Here is an 18,021-nt window from a genome sequence, read left to right as displayed (position 1 = left end):
GGTCTGAATAAGTTTAATTTTCAAGCTTAGTGGAAGAAGTGATTGGCGAGTTTTGAGAGGGTGAAGTGACGAGTGAATTTTCCTACAGATGCTTGTTATGTGCTCACTCCAATCTAGTGTGTCACTTATGATAATCCCAAGATTTTTTACCGAGTTCTGAAATGGTATAGCTACACCACAAAGCAAAAGTGAAGGCAATAACTTCTTATTAAGGATATTTAACTGCCTTTGTTGTCCTACTGTAATAGCTTGTGTCTTTTTATGATTAATTAATAAACAGTTCTTATTAGAATAGGAGCTAATCAGATTTAAAATAGAATTCATCTGATGAATTCCAAACTCAATATCAACAACTTTACAGTGATAATATATTTGTAGATCATCTGCATATAAATGATACTTACAGTTACTGAACTGAGAAGATATATAATTGATATATAGAGTAAACAGAAGAGGTCCAAGCACAGATCCCTGTGGGACACCTGTTTGCTTCGTCTTCCAGTCTGTGGTCATGCCGTTTATGACAACACGTTGTCGCCGATTGGTGAGGTATGAAGCAAAGAGCTGAATAGCAGAGGGACTCAGATTAAATCTTTGTAGTTTCGCTAATAATATGTCAATATTTACTGTGTCAAACGCACTACTGAAGTCAAGTAAAATAAGTATAATCACTTTCCACTCATCTATAGCTTGTCTAACATCGTCTGTAATTCTTAGTAGTGCCGTCCCTGTGCTATGTCCTTTCTTGAAACCAGATTGGAAGGGGTCACGCAGAGAATATTTTTCCAGGTATTGTTCAAGTTGGCTATAGATCAATTTTTCTAGAGCTTTAGACAGTGCTGAAAGAATGCATACAGGACGAAAGTCAGCTGGTGACCTTTTTGGAACTGGGACAACTTGTTGCATCTTTCCACTTTGTCGGAAAATAACTACGGGAGAGGCATGCATTAAATAAGTCAGTAGTAATAAAGTAAAAAAGTAATAAAGAAAATAGGGATTTCATCAGCCCCCGTTGCATGGGATTTAATTGAAATCAGTTCTCGTCTCACTTCAGACTCTGAAACAGTTCGAAATTTGAAACATGGGCAATCAGATGATTGTTGTCGTATTATAGACTTCATGGTGGCCTGCACTATATCGTGTTCAGGAGTAAAAGCATCTGTTGAAAAGTGTCTATCAATCTCGTCAAGCGGTATTTCTGGTTTAGCATGGTTCACAGGAGGCCATCCAATACCTAGTGAACGAAGTTGTTGCCAAGTACTACCAGCATTTATATTATTGTATAGATGCCGGAAGTAATCAAATTTCTTATTGCGGATAATTTGTTTAATTCGATTTCGCAGTCGGTATTGTTCAACTGTGTCAGCTGATAAATTTCGTTTGTAACGTCTATATAACGAATCACGCTGAGCCATCAGAGATTTAATTTCAGTTGTCAGCCACGGACAGGGCAGGCGTGTTACTTTCACATAGCGCTTGGGAGCATGCTTATTGTAAAGTCCACGAATATGAGAATTAATATTTTCCAGTTTTCATCTATATCATTCATTAGTATTATGTCACCCCAAGGACATTTGATGCATCTTCCTTTAGGTGATGGATATCTATATTTTTAAAGTCTCTAAAAGTCACGTGTTTCGACCTATATTTAGGAACTCTTAGCGAATACGCTAAGTATATAACGTCATGAGTTGATATTTCAGGAACAGGTATTTGACCATGTTTAAGAACCTTGTGTGGATTATTGGTTATCATGAGATCAATAAGTGTATGTAAAGATAGTTTGATATAAGGAAAATATCCAGGTAGAGGAAGTTACAAATACTGACAAAGTACTGAAATTTACCTATGATGAATTTTTTACAAAAAAAAATAAAAAAATAATAATTGAAAGCTAGAAAAGCAACTGGGATTGATAACATATCAGTTAGGATAGAGAGTCATATCTGAAATATTTGATTACTGTTTGCTGAAGGAGCTATTTCAAATAAATGGACAGTTGTTATAGCAGGCCCAGTGTACAAGGGAAAGGGTGATCAAATATATAAAGTTGGTAATTATAGGCCACTCAGGTTGACATGTGCTGCATGTAAGCTCTGGGAAAGCATTCTTTCCGATTACATCAGAAACGTTTGTAAAATAACTAACTGGTTTGATAGAAGGCAGTTTGGGATTCGGAAAGGTTATTCCAGTCAGTCTCAATTTGTAGGATTCCAGAAAGATATGGCAAATATTTTAGAATCAGAAGGTCAAATGGACTGTATTGTTATTGACCTTATCCAGGCTTTTGATAGGGCAGATCACAGAAGACTGTCAATGAAAAGGAGAGCTAGTGGACTAGACATAGGGTGGTTGAATGGGTGGCTAAATTTCTACGAAATAGAACTCGGAGAATTAGAGTAGATCCTGTAACGATTAAGCACGGGGTCCTGCAGGGAAGTATTATTGGACCTTTATGTTTTCTTATGTATATAAATAATGAGTTAAGAACTGGAATCACAGATAAAGCTTCTGCAGATGATATTATCCTGTATACAACAGTAAATTAAGTTACAGGATTGTGAGTGACTGCAAAAGGACCTCAACAATGTTGCGAGATGGACAGCAGACATTGGTATGATTGTAAATGGGATGAAAAGCCAAGCTTAAGTTTCACGGAGAAGAGTAGTCCTTTAAGTTTTAATTACTGTGTTGAAAGGGTGCAAGTAGCTTACGGTGATCACTGTTAAGTACTTAGGTCTTAATATAAGGAAAGATCTTCATTGGGGGTAATTGCATCAATGAGGTTGTAAATAAAAGGTTACAGATCTTTTCATATTGTTATAAAAGTATTTAGGGATTGTAGAGGGCATATAAGTCTCTGGCAAGACATCAGTTTGCATATGGTTCCAGTGTATGGGACCCACATCAGAATTACTTAATATGAGAAGTGGAAAAAATCCAAAGGAAAGCAGATGAGCTGCTGGACTAAGCAGGATGTTCTGAACTGTCAGTGGAGAAATGGCATGGAATGACATTAGTAGATGAATAAGCTTGGAGCTTTTAAAGGTAGAAAAGATCACAATATAAAAATAAAAGCTCTTAACTCAAGAGGACAGATTGGATAAATATTCATTTATAGGAAGAGGGATTAGGAAATAAAATAATTTATCAAGGGAAACGTTCAATAAATTTGCAAGTTCTTGGAAATCATTTGAGAAAAGACTATGGAAACAATTGATAGGGAATCTGCCACCCGGGTGCCAGTCCTAAATGCAGATCAGTGATGACCGATTGATTGAACAAACATTGATTTTTTTTTTCCTCTTTCGTATCAGCCATCCATAGACCACGTTTGACAACTTTGCAGTAATTTTTTTTTTTTGCTAGTTGTTTTACGTCGCACCGACACGGATAGGTCTTACGGCAACGATGGGACAGGAAAGGGCTAGGAGTGGGAAGGAAGCGGTCGTGGCCTTAATTAAGGTGTGAAAATGGGAAACCACGGAAAACCATTTTCAGGGCTGCCGACAGAGGGGTTCGAACCTACTATCTCCCGAATACTGGATACTGGCCTGCAGTATTTTTGGCCTTCTCTTCCTTCACTCTCTGCCAGTATCTTTTCATCCTTTCTCCTACTTCCTTTTTCTGTATAGAATCTCCCTTTTCTCACTAGTGTTTCCCCAGTCTCCTGGAATTGCAGAACTTTTTGATGAGTAGTCTATATCGATTCCTAACCATGATATACTCTTCTGAACCCCCCATCTTCGTCAAGTCTAAACTCACTTCTCGAAACCATTTCAGCTCTGTCTTCCTCTTTCTGAAGAATTCAAAGATTTTCTTTGTTAGTCTGTTACTGCTCATCTTCAACAGCATCTGTAGAACTGTAAACTTCTCTTCCTCATCAATTCAACCACTCCTTCTGTTCTTTTTACAGTTCTTTGCTAGATTTGAGACTCCTCTCCCCATTTTTTACACTTGGTCCTAGAATTTTTCTTAGAGGTTTTCTTTCTCTCTTCCGGATACCTTCAAGCCAATTATATCCAACGTTTCTCTCCATACAGGCACTCAGGTTTAACAACAGTGGCTGGATGCCTCAATTTAGCCCTTAAGATAGAACCTCTTTGTTGTATTCCCTCTCAGGTAAATGCCATTTCCATTTTTTCTCACCCGCCTTAATGACATTCTTTTCCGACCCACTCTCTTGTAATGTTTCTTCCAAATACTTAAAGCTCATAACTCTCCTTATTATTTTGTCTCCTAACTTCAACAACCGAGGGGCCCTCTTTAATGTTGGTCACGAACACAGTCTTCTCAAAAGAAATTTGTCTGAAACACAATCTTCTTTGCTATCATTTGGAGTTCTTCAATCCTTTCCTTTCTCTCTCTCTCTTTTTTTTTTGGAGATTCTGCCCCACATCGCACCGACACACATAGGTTTTATGCCAATGATAGGATAGGAAAGGGCTAGGAACGGGAAGGAAGCAGCCATGGCCTTAGTTAAGGTACCGCCCCAGCATTTGGCTGATGTGAAAATGGGAAACCATGGAAAACAATCTTCAAAGCTGCCAACAGTGAGGGTTCGAACCCACTTTCTCCCAAATTCAAGCTGAGAGCTACGTGACTAAAACAGCACAGCCACTTGCTCGGTCAATCCTTTTCTTAGCTGTTACTATATTGCTATGGTTCATGTTTGTGGGTTACTGTAGTCACATCCTAGTTCGTGAACCATGGGCAACGGCTGAGTGGCCTAGTAAGTGGTCCTGAGAGTCGGGATACCAGTTGCTATGGAATGGGAGTGGGCATCTCGGACATATTCTGAGTCGTGGCCCTCCTTGTGCTCAGGCGGCTAGGACTATACAATTCACCGGTGGTCCATAACCCGTTAGAGGAGAGATCCTCACTTGGACTATGTGCAAGTAGGGCAGCATCCTGCTTCATGAATTTAACGAGCTCAGAACACTTTAAGCAAGCCTCGGACCTATGGGAGTAATGGAGTCCCACTCCCATTTGACAGGCGAGGGACTCCTTGGAAACAACTTGGCGAACGAAATGGAATTCGATGGGGAGCTATCAATATTAATGGGGCTTATGGAAGAAAGAAGGTAGAACTGGCCGAGTCAGCAAAGAGGATGCATCTGGATGTGCTAGGAGTACGTGATATTCGGGTAAGGGGAGATAACGAGGAAGAGATAGGAGATTATAAAGTGTACTTGACGGGTGTTAGAAAGGGAAGGGCAGATCTGGGGTAGGGCTCTTTATCAGGAATACCATTGCATGCAACATAGTTTCTGTTAGGCATGTAAATGAGCAAATGATGTGGGTAGATTTGTCAATGGGAGGAATTAGGACTACAATTGTGTCCGTGTATTCACCATGTGAGGGTGCAGATGAGGATGAAGTTGACAAGTTTTATGAAGGATTGAGTGACATCGTGGTCAGGGTCAACAGCAAGGATAGAATAGTGCTAATGGGCGATTTCAATGCGAGAGTTGGGAATAGAACTGAAGGATACGAAAGGGTGATTGGTAAATGTGGGGAAGATATGGAAGCTAATGGGAATGGAAAGCGTTTGCTGGACTTCTGTGCTAGTATGGGTTTAGCTGTTACGAATACGTTCTTCAAGCATAAGGCTATTCACCGCTACACATGGGAGGCTAGGGGTACCAGATCCATAATAGACTATATCTTAACAGACTTTGAATTCAGGAAATCTGTTAGGAATTTACGAGTTTTTTGCGGATTTTTCGATGATACAGACCACTATCTGATCTGTAGTGAACTAAGTATCTCTAGGCCTAGGGTAGAGAAAGTGAAATCTGTCTGCAAACGAATAAGGGTAGAAAGTCTCCAGGATGAGGAAATTAGACAGAAGTACATGGATATGATTAGTGAGAAGTTTCGAACAGTAGACAGTAAGCAGGTTCAGGATATAGAAAGTGAATGGGTGGGATACAGGGATGCTGTAATAGAAACAGCAAGGGAATGCCTAGGAACAACTGTGTGTAAAGATGGGAAAAGGCGAACATCTTGGTGGAATGATGAAGTGAGAGCAGCCTGTAAACGTAAAAAGAAGGCTTATCAGAAATGGCTCCAAACAAGGGCCAAGGCAGACAGGGATTGGTACGTAGATGAAAGAAACAGAGCGAAACAAACAGTTGTTGAATCCAAAAAGAAGTCGTGGGAAGATTTTGGTAATAACCTGGAAAGGCTAGGTCAAGCAGCAGGGAAACCTTTCTGGACAGTAATAAAGAATCTTAGGAAGGGAGGGAAAAAGGAAATGAACAGTGTTTTGAGTAATTCAGGTGAACTCATAATAGAACCCAGGGAATCACTGGAGAGGTGGAGGGAATATTTTGAACATCTTCTCAATGTAAAAGGAAATCATCATGGTGGTGTTGCAAACAGCCAAGCTCATGGGGAGGAGGAAAAGGATGTTGGTGAAATTATGCTTGAGGAAGTGGAAAGGATAGTAAATAAACTCCATTGTCATAAGGCAGCAGGAATAGATGAAATTAGACCTGAAATGGTGAAGTACAGTGGGAAGGCAGGGATGAAATGGCTTCATAGAGTAGTAAAATTAGCGTGGAGTGTTGGTAAGGTACCTTCAGATTGGACAAAAGCAGTAAAGCCACCTATCTATAAGCAAGGGAACAGGAAGGATTGCAACAACTATCGAGCTATCTCATTGATTAGTATACCAGGCAAAGTATTCACGGGCATCCTGGAAGGGAGGGTGCGATCAGTCGTTGAGAGGAAGTTGGATGAAAACCAGTGTGGTTTCAGACCACAGAGTGGCTGTCAGGATCAGATTTTCAGTATGTGCCAGGTAATTGAAAAATGCTACGAGAGGAATAGGCAGTTGTGTTTATGTTTCGTAGATCTAGAGAAAGCATATGACAGGGTACCGAGGGAAAAGATGTTCGCCATACTGGGGGACTATGGAATTAAAGGTAGATTATTAAAATCAATCAAAGGCATTTATGTTGACAATTGGGCTTCAGTGAGAATTGATGGTAGAATGAGTTCTTGGTTCAGGGTACTTACAGGGGTTAGACAGGGCTGTAATCTTTCACCTTTGCTGTTCGTAGTTTACATGGATCATCTGCTGAAAGGTATAAAATGGCAGGGTTAGGTGGAAATGTAGTAAGCAGTTTGGCCTATGCTGACGACTTGGTCTTAATGGCAGACTGTGCCGAAAGCCTGCAGTCTAATATCTTGGAACTTGAAAATAGGTGCAATGAGTATGGTATGAAAATTAGCCTCTCGAAGACTAAATTGATGTCAGTAAGTAAGAAATTCAACAGAATCGAATGTCAGATTGGTGATACAAAACTAGAACAGGTCGATAATTTCAAGTATTTAGGTTGTGTGTTCTCCCAGGATGGTAATATAGTAAGTGAGATCGAATCAAGGTGTAGTACAGCTAATGCAGTGAGCTCGCAGCTGCGATCAGCAGTATTCTGTAAGAAGGAAGTCAGCTCCCAGACGAAACTATCTTTACATCGGTCTGTTTTCAGACCAACTTTGCTTTACGGGAGCGAAAGCTGGGTGGACTCAGGATATCTTATTCATAAGTTAGAAGTAACAGACATGAAAGTAGCGAGAATGAATGCTGGTACAAACAGGTGGGAACAATGGCAGGAGGGTACTTGGAATGAGGAGATAAAGGCTAATTTAGGAATGAACTCGATGAATGAAGCTGTACGCATAAACCGGCTTCGGTGGTGGGGTCATGTGAGGCGAATGGAGGAGGAGAGGTTACCCAGGAGAATAATGGACTCTGTTATGGAGGGTAAGAGCAGTAGAGGAAGACCAAGATGACGATGGTTAGACTCGGTTTCTAACGATTTAAAGATAAGAGGTATAGAACTAAATGAGGCCACAACACTAGTTGCAAATCGAGGATTGTGGCGACGTTTAGTAAATTCTCAGAGGCTTGCAGACTGAATGCTGAAAGGCATAACAGTCTATAATGATAATGTATGTATGTATGTATGTATGTATGTATGTATGTATGTATGTATGTATGTATGTATGTATGTATTATATCGCTGGTGAATATCACTATATCAGCCAATGCCACACAATCTATACTTATACTCTCATTATTATTATTGTTTTAAGGGGCCCCGACACCAGGTACAGTGGAACCTCGATTCTCCGTTTTTGGAGAGACCACGGGGAAAAAAACGTACAACATGGGAAAACAGAAAATTCGGGAACGAATTAACCACGGCATCATCAATTTGCCTAAACATAACAAACATGAAATATGTATTATTATAATCTTACAAACACTCTTAAACCAAACCAAACTAAACTACAGCCTCAATGGGCAATCCGCCTATCAGCGACCGCTGCTCATCCTGAAAGCCTGCAGATTACGAGGTGACACATGGTCAGTGTGATGAATCCTCTCGGCTGTTATTCCTGGCTCTCTAGACTGAGGTCATCATCTCACCATTCGATAGTTCTTCAATTAAAGGTAATCGTAGAATGAGTGAACCTGGAACCTGCCCTCATAATCAGGTAAAAATGCGTGACCTGACCGGAAAAAGAACCCAGGCCCGCCGGGTGAAAAGCAGGCAAGTTAGACCGCAGGGCTGGCTTCAAACATTAATTACTGCTACGCGACTTAAAAATCTCTAAACTTTACATTCATTTCACCAGGGGAACTTCTTTTCAGCTTCCCGTGAAAACTTCTTTTCAGTTTCCCGTGAAAACTTCTTTCAATTCAGCAATTTTGATCAACCAAACTCTTCGAAAAATCTAATACCGGTAATGCCAAGCCAAACAACAATCAACCACAGGTTGTTTTTAATTCCCTAATCTAATAAAATAAATCACATTAGATACAAAAGTGCCCGACATGATGGCAAAATCCGTTTTTTTAAATCTTCCATTTTAATTTGGTCACCGGAATACAGTTCGTAGTCACTTTATGGAAATCTTGTACCGCGTAAATTAGGCCTACATCTACTTTTAAAGGTTATGTTAAACTCAAGAATATGGTTTCGAGTGTAAGTATCGATTCTCGAAATTTCTTGAATGCATTACATTCAATTCTGCCCGTCACTAATCACAATCAAATTAGAGAGAGAAAATATCATCAAAACTTCAGAAATAATGGTTGTTCGTGCCCTTGAGCTCAGCTAGAAAGCGCGTTCGCTGTACAAGTCAGTGCGAGTGCGAAATGGTACAAACTTTGTAAATGTAACGTGCGCAAATAAAACGACTGCAGTTTTTATATCATTTTAACACAAAAAAGTGAAATTCCCAGAATTATATATTAGGACCAAAAGAGAAATAGGCAATCCCAAAACCTCCCATGGCTTTATGTATGTAAGGTGCAACATCTCTTCTGGTCTCGATAACATTATCGTTATACGATGATATTAAAATATCGGTACTACATTTGTGATAAGAAGGAGCAGTTTCGATTCCTGCCTGAAAGCCCAAGTGACTATACAATGCCCTGAGGGAAGTGCCCAAAACCTGTCTGGCGATACAATCGAAAAAAGTAAAAAAAATAAACATCTAACCCTGAACTCAATGTGGATGTTTTGCAAGTACGAACATTTGACGAAACTCGTTCAGTCTTCAAATAGAACTTTCAAACTGCACTCTGTCTCCTTCCAATTGTTGTGGCCACTCTCTGCTTTATGATTTCCGCGGATTCTCTAAACAATATCACCCAAATGCGATGCTAAAATGGTCCTTTATGCAAGTTCACCGCTGGTCGCTTTTCCAGTAGAGTACTTTCTCTAATTATCGCAATGACGGGACGTTAACACAAAGAACTGTAAGTATGCCATAGCCGTTCTTTTGTGAGATACAGTTTCTTGAAAAATGCGTGATCAAGGATTTAGCATTGATGGGACTGAAATTTCTGGACGGTTGATCCGGGAAATAGTTTCTTCGAGGAACGAATAATGCAGGATTTTTACAACGTGATTTAATTAGGATGACTAAGGTTAAGTTATGAGTAGGTTCCCACCTTCCAATACTTATCAATTTCTGTATAATAGGTTTATTAATTACATAATATAAACCATATAATCTCTAGTACATGTTTCGTTCCGATTATGGAAAATCTTCAGCTAAAATTTGACAAAATGGCAAGACAATTAAAACACATTGATGTTATGATGATACAAAATCTAAAAGATATAAAATGGCACGAAGGTTAAAACATATAATTATGATGATGAAATAAAGTTCATTCATGTTGGTTAAAAATTCAACAAGTCAGTGTTCAAATGACGAAGTAAAAACGGCGATAAGGTTCTTCTTCATGTTGGAGACGTGTACATTTTGTTAATCTTGAAGATAAATTGGAGAAATACAAGATTTTCTTAATGTATATTTATCGGGGGAACTCTTGATAAAACAACCGTATAAAAGGGAGGACGTCAAATACGACACGACCGACTATAAGACTCATTTCAATAATCTAACCACAACTCAACTTCAACTACGGTTGTTTTATCAAGAGTTCCCCCGATAAATATACATTAAGAAAGTCTTGTATTTCTCCAATTTATCTTCAAGATTAACAAAATGTACACGTCTCCAACATGAAGAAGAACCTTACTGCCGTTTTTACTTCGTCATTTGAACACTGACTTGTTGAATTTTTAACCAACATGAATGAACTTTATTTCATCATCATAATTATATGTTTTAATCTTCGTGCCATTTTATCATATCTTTTAGCTTTTGTATCATCATAACATCAATGTGTTTTAATTGTCTTGCCATTTTGTCAAATTTTAGCTGAAGATGTTCCATAATCGGAACGAAACATGTACTAGAGATTATATGGTTTATATTATGTAATTAATAAACCTATTATACAGAAATTGATAAGTATTGGAAGGTGGGAACCTACTCATAACTTAACCTTAGTTGTGTTGAGCCAATACGGGATAAATATGAGATCTATAAGCTGTTAATTAGGATGCTCGTGGGACCACGTAATTTGAACGAATAATACAGGAAAACGTAGTTTCCGGAACGTATAATCGAGGTTCTACTGTAATTGGACCAGGAATAAGATCTAAAGTGTTACATGAAAATAAAAACATTTTTGTACAGGTATGAAGGCCCACGGGGCAGAGGAAGGTAAATGTTTCCGAACCTTTGTTCCAGGAATTAACCCAGTGCTCATTTCTGGCGTAGGCTGAGTGAGTTCTACGGTCATAAGTCACTCCAGAAATGCGATTCGCATTTCTACATTTTTCGTCTTCCTGAACAGGAGATGAACCCACATCCATTCAGGTGAATCGAGCACCCCTTTATCTCTTTGGATGGACAGCCCTCAAAGTAGATATTACACATGTAATACAAAAATTACATTTTCAACACAAATGATAAGACAATGTAAAGAACAAATTCTACTGAATGCTTCAAATTCAAACTTTTAACACACTATGAACTGATACTCGTAAATGTTTAAGTTCAGAGTAAAATAAAATTATAATATTTACCTACCTTTCCACTCATCAGTTTGATCTCTGTGCAGTACTTTGGTGAAGCGGCTGTCTTCAGTAAAGAATAAACCCAATGCAAAGACGTAGCCCAATGGAAGCCAAAAGCTAAGCTGAGAGAAATACTTATTCTCTTTCATAAAAAAGTTTGTTCTGGAAAATAGGAAAATAAAAAGCTTATTTAAAAAAGCACCCAATTTATACATGCTTAAAAGTTACAGATTTTGATATCCAGTAAATATTAAATGTGAAGAAATTTCCATAAGTACACTGCCTAACAAAATAAAAGCTAAGCACCCAGAAGGAGTGGTCCAATATTATCCCATTTTGGTATACATGCATACCACTGATGTGTGAGAAAATGATTAGATTTATAAGGATCTGTAATGTGTAGAACACCCACCAAAGTGCATTCGTGATGGCACCGTCCTGTTGTTAAGCTGTTACCAGTCAACTGCTGGGAGTCACACAGTTAAGCAAGACAAGACATGCAGAGAGGACTACGTATAGAACGAAGCACCCGCAATGCCTCGCAGACGCGTTAGACAGCCTATCCACCAACTGACAGCATTTGACAGAGGCTGCAATGTGGGACTGCATGAGGCTGGTTGGTCGTATCGTGCAATAGCCAGGCATGTGGGCCATCCAGATGTCACAGTGGCCAGATGTTGGATTGAATGAGTACATGAGGGCATCCAATCACGTCGTGCAGGTTCGGGTCAACCAAGAAACACCACCCCGATGGAGGACCGTCATATGGTGCGCTAAACATAGCGGGATCCCAAAACTTCGGCACCTGCCATCCTCGAACATGTACTGGAGAGACTACACCATCCTGTGAGTTCTCGTACAGTGTCTCGACGATTTTCATCCGCCGGTTTGGGGTCCTACCACCCCATTCATCGGTGCCATTGACACAAGAACACCAACGCCTGCATCTGGAGTGGTACCTTGCCCGGGAGGCATGGATAGAGGACGACTGGCGTCACATCATATTCAGTGATGAGTCCTGCTTCTCCGTGACCTCCGATGACCATCGTGTACGGGTTGTGCGGCGTCGAGGGCAGAGGGCAGATCCTGCCCATATTGTGGAAAGACACACAGGAGTAATCCCTGGCATCATGGCGTAGGGAGCATAGGTCACCTCTAATAGTGCTTCAGCAGACTTTGACGGTACAGCGATACGTCACAGACATTCTACGTCCACATGTCCTACCCCCATGGCACAGCACCCTAGGACAGTGTTCCAACAAGATAATGCACGTCCACACATAGCACGTATGTCTATGGACTGTCTAGAGCATGTTGAGGTCCTCCCATAGCCAGCAAGATCCCTGAACCTCTCCATAACTGAACACGTGTGGGATGACACTGGAAGGGTACTCCCTCCCAGTACCAACCTGCGAGATCTGAGGGGACAGCTGCAACAACTGTGGACGAACTTGCCTCACGAGCGGATCCAAAGGCTGTTTGACACCATTCTGAACCGCATAAGGGCATGCATTGCAACCAGAGGGGTGCGACACCCTACTGACCTGGCGCCAACATTCCACCTGTAACTGCCAACGGCCTTGTCTCTTTCATTCCATATTGTAATCAGTTCAATAAAGGTGACGATGATGATGCTTGTTGTTTAAAGGGGCCTAACATCTAGGTCATCGGCCACTAATGGTACGAAATGTAATGACAATTTAAAAGTACAAAATCATCCACTGACCAGAATTCAAAACGCGATGACAAAGAATGAATGGATGAATATGAATTTATAACAATCAGTGGATCCGACACGCAATGCCCCACATTCCCAGAAACTATCATAAAGCAATAGCATTACTGACCAAGGGACTGCTTCTAAAGCACAATCCTGAATCGATGATGCTTGTTGTCTAAAGGGGTCGAAGATCCAGTTCATCGGCCTCTCATAACGGTACTTATTGCTAGTAAAGTAGAACCATGCTTTTGTCATGTTGCGGTACTAATGAAAAGTAGCGTAGACTCACAGTATTCTACACATTAAGGTACTACTCACAAGTATTGTACTTCGCACAGGTAACATAGATCTATGGTGTTTCCCACATAATGGCGCCACTTATAGGCAGCGCAAACCCATGGTGTTCCTCACCTAGGTGTACTAATCATGGGTGCCGGTATTCCCATGGTGTTCCTCATATAGTGGGTACTAATCACAGGCAAAGCAGACCCACGGGGTCGCTGATATAGTGGTACTAATCACAAGCAACGCCCAGATCCGTGGTGTTCCGCATGTAGTGGTACTAATCATGTGCACTGTAAATCCCACCCTGATTGACACTCTGTTGCTACTAATCACAAACCTATTGTGTACATAACATAGTGGTACTACTCGCAAGTAAAAGCAACCCATGGTGTTCCCTGCGTGATGGAACTAATTACGAGTAGTCTCATGATTCTAAATCGATCATTCCTTGGTTGCCCCTTTTAGTCGCCTCTTACGACAGGCAGGTGATACCGTGGGTGTATTCTTCGTCTGCGTCACCACTCACAGAGGTTTGTATGTCTGGTCTGCGAGAGCTATTTTATTTTGCTCAAGTCCGCCGGCAAGCCGGTTAGGACCCCCTGGGACACGCCACGTGGGAGTATCACCTCTCCCACTGCTATGCCAGCGTAGTAGGTTCGTGGTTTAATAAAGGCACGTGGTATTTCAGCATATGTAGTTTCATTCACTTTCAAGCACTCCTACTGGCTGCTTAAAGTTTTTTGTCAGGCAATGTATAATGAAAGTGTTGGTAAGGTTTTCTGTGCAAGTATCCATTCGAAGTCCATCATGTGATGCGGTGAAAAAGAGCAATCAATGATGAAGTAATGTAGAGACTATGAATATTTTTCACGAGTGCATTGTACTTGAAATAAACTTTCAACTTATTAGGTCGTGTTCCATACATACAGTATAGTACGTATTGAAATACAGAACAAAATCGGCCAACCGGACACTAGTGAGATCTGAACCCACAATCTGATCAGACTAATTTTGTATCTACTGAAATAAAAATAAATTTGATCGGGACTTAACATGTCTTAGAATGGGTTAGTGATAAACTAACAACATCATAAGGTTAAACATACAGTAAAAGACCTTCTAGCAAAGAAATGTTCTGACTGCTATGAAGAGGTGTTTGCTGTTAGTAGTGATGGACCCTGACAGTTCAGTGACATTGCAGTTCCCTCTGTGGATCAGTGGTAGAGTGTCAGCCTCTGGATCCCAAGATAGTGATAAGGTTAAACACACAGTAAAAGACCTTCTAGCAAGAAATGTTCTGACTGCTATGAAGAGGTAGTGGTAATGTTGGAAGTAATGGACCCTGACAGTTCAGTGACATTGCAGTTCCCTCTGTGGATCAGTGGTAGAGTGTCAGCCTCTGGATCCCAAAATGGTGGGTTCAAACTCAGCAGAGGTAGCTGGATCTTTGAAGGGCAGAAAGAAAAAAAAAAGGTCCATATGACACTCCATGTCAAACGATGTTGGCATCTCTGGTAACATAATTCACATTTATCCTGCAAAATCCTCAGCCATAGACCCTCAAGAGAGATTCGGTTTACTCTGCAATCTAGTAGGCCTAGAGGAAAATAGAATGTTGAAATATACAAGTAATCATCCAGATGGCATCAAATTAAAATGCTTGAACATGGTAGCTGAGGCCATATGATGATGATGATTATTATTATTATTATTATTATTATTATTATTATTATTATTATTATTATTATTATGGCATTTAAAATATATGATTCCCCAGTCATTATTGTTGAACCCATCATTTGGTTTGGATCAGTCTACCTTGGTTCAAAAGAAGAAGTAAGTCGTTTGCGAAGCATGTGAAGAATTTAACACTAAATTCTCCCATCTTTTTAGATCGAGAGGAACAGTTTCAGACTCTATCCTAAAGTGATTTTATTATTTTTATTTTTTAGAAACCTTGCCTGAATGGGTAAGAACAGGCTCGCATGGTTAATAATTAAGAAGTTCATCCCACATGAGGTGAAGTCATTGGAACTGCGCTATGAAATCAATTTTTTAACAAGATTTGTTATACACATAGTTTTATTATTAGGAGGAATTGTATAGAGTACACAAGATACATTATTAATAAAAAGCAATAGACAGTTAAAAAACTCACTGTTAAATTGGAAAACAGTTCTTATTATATCTAGCATCTCAAGTTTTATCTGTAAGTCTGCAGTGGGGCTAAGACCGTTTTTATTAGAAGAATTAGTCATAACAACAGTCTTAATTGTTAGTTTTTAATTATAATGCAACGTGTAATTTTAATCACTTATTATTTTTGCTGAGGAAGAGAACTGCCTATTTTCTCAAAGCATGTAGGAGTAGATAAATGTAATTAACAAAGTGTATTCTTAGTGAAGTATTGACAAGGCGGACTCCTATTAAGCTCCTGATATATACTCAGATTAATGGTAAAAGTCAGTACAGACTAAAAGAGGCCATAAAAATGGTCAAATTGATAAAACAAACATAAGTACAGCAAATTGTTAAACATTTCCTATATTTATGCTTGCAAGTTGAGCTGCAGTATCTTGCCGATCAGTAAATCAATATTTCATTTCATAATAATGGCTATATGAAAGAAGCTCGCTTGGCTGCAGAGAAAATTACTGTAATTCACAATGAACAGTAAAACTGTAATGCTTCTTTGTCCGACACGGCAAGAACGTACGATGAGTCTTTTTAGGAATTTTAAAACAGAAGGATGTTGTCCTGCATGTAGAAGTGCAGCATAGTTCTGTGATAACAAAATAAAAGAATATCCCTGCTTTGATATTTGAGGGGGTAAAAAAATATTTTAGCAGAACGTTCTGAGGGAAGAAGAATACAAAGTACTCTGAATTGATGGGAACATTCTTTAGCAAGGAGCTTGGAAGGCCGTGTTCAATTTAAATATATTTGATTGAGCCAAGAAGTAAGTAAAAGATATCAAGGAATATGAAGAGAATTTCCCACTGTTTCTGGACTACTTGTCCTACATTTAACACCCGTACACACAAACTGAATTAAGTTACATAAATCACTCCACCAACAACAAACGGTTCAAATACTGTGTGCTGAACACCAACCTCTTACACTTAAATTTACAACCCCTCAAATCAATCTCTGAAATGTGGGAATGAAGGTTACTCTCTAGGTGATAATCGTGATCCATTTCTGAACGCATTCGGAGCTCTGGTTCCTTCATATAAGGGAGGCCACTGATGGTGTATTAATGAGGAACTCTTCTAACCCTACTGTTCCTAGACAAAGCGCAGTTGAGAGACCTGTCCTAAAGGGATAGGTGCTGCAGTTTCACATATGGTACATAGAGCCTTGGATTGCGAGCATAACTTGTTCTGTAAGTGTGCTTGTAACCCAAAGTACTCATAGGATAAAGCAAATTTTCTCATAAGAAATAATATTGAAATACAGATGGTTCGTTCTACAACTCAAAAATATGTATTGGCATGACGAATATATGACCACGTGTGAGGACTAAGCCAAATTATAGCATGGTAGTTTGTGGTCCCACCACTGCAAGCACAGCAACCAATTATATCCAACACGTGCTCCAGTAGTTCCGGCAAGCCGGGTATAGAAAAGTTGCGAGAGGCGTTACTATACGAGATAATTCAGTGAATAAGTTGAATTTCCTTTGCTTTCAGTTCTTAAACTCAGTTCATTCATACTGTAACTTACTGTTTTGTGCCTGGCTGTAAGTCACACTATGGTAGAGTAGTTGATGATATGCGATTTTTTTCACCACCGAAGGATAGAAATCAATCTGAAAAATGGACCAGAGCTATTCCACGGAAGGATACTGAGTAAACGCATAATAGCAGAATTTATCATATTCATTTCTCTGATGATTTGATAGTAAACTCAGATAATTTTATAGCAAATGGTGGAAAAGTGGATATCTCTCATGTGAGATGGAAATTACGCCCAGGAGCAGTGCCTCACATTTTCCCTAATTTGCCGAAATACCTTTCAGTAAAATTAAGTCCCGTTAAACTTTCAACAGGAAAAAGAAACTAGATACTATCAGGAAAAGAACGAGAGTGCACCAGTGAATGGGGAATTAAAAGATCAGTCTAATGTTCATGGGTGTTTGTTTTGATACAAAGGGAGTTATGTGTTATTTATCTGTATATGTACACTCCAGTAACCTGTGCTTTTCACAACGTGTGATGAAAGCCACAGCTCTCATTTCCATGTATGATTTTTTCCATTGTACCCTACCATGGTATTTTAATTGTAATCTGGCATTGTTTTTTTTTACAAGACAGTGTATAGTCAATACGTATCAGTTATGGAGTAATACGTTTCCTCTGGCATCATTCCTACGACCAGCTAATCAGTTCTGTGGAGCTTGCTCACTCTAGCGCTGCCTGGCGGGGCGCGCTTCAATTCAAGGAGTCCTCGCACTTTCTTTAATATTGTGATGCAAACTTCGAGTAAGATCTTGTGATATTGGGAACACGCACACCATGTTCATACTTCTCAATGTTCTTAACTTCCATCGTA

General features: G+C 39.7%; 1 protein-coding gene across 1 annotated transcript in view; it reads right to left on the bottom strand.

Annotated features, from left to right (window-relative positions):
* The window catches only part of LOC136872044 (N-acetylneuraminate 9-O-acetyltransferase), a 191,061-nt gene that overhangs the window by 75,200 nt on the left and 97,840 nt on the right, over positions 1–18,021 (bottom strand). Inside the window, exon 9 of the mRNA XM_067145876.2 lies at positions 11,476–11,624. Within this exon, the coding sequence (XP_067001977.1) occupies positions 11,476–11,624 (149 nt within the window). The remainder of the gene's footprint in view (positions 1–11,475; positions 11,625–18,021) is intronic.

Source organism: Anabrus simplex, chromosome 1, assembly GCF_040414725.1.
Source record: "Anabrus simplex isolate iqAnaSimp1 chromosome 1, ASM4041472v1, whole genome shotgun sequence".
NCBI lineage: Eukaryota > Metazoa > Arthropoda > Insecta > Orthoptera > Tettigoniidae > Anabrus > Anabrus simplex.
Note: the sequence above shows the minus strand (reverse complement) of the source record. Positions and strands in the feature narration are given on the sequence as shown.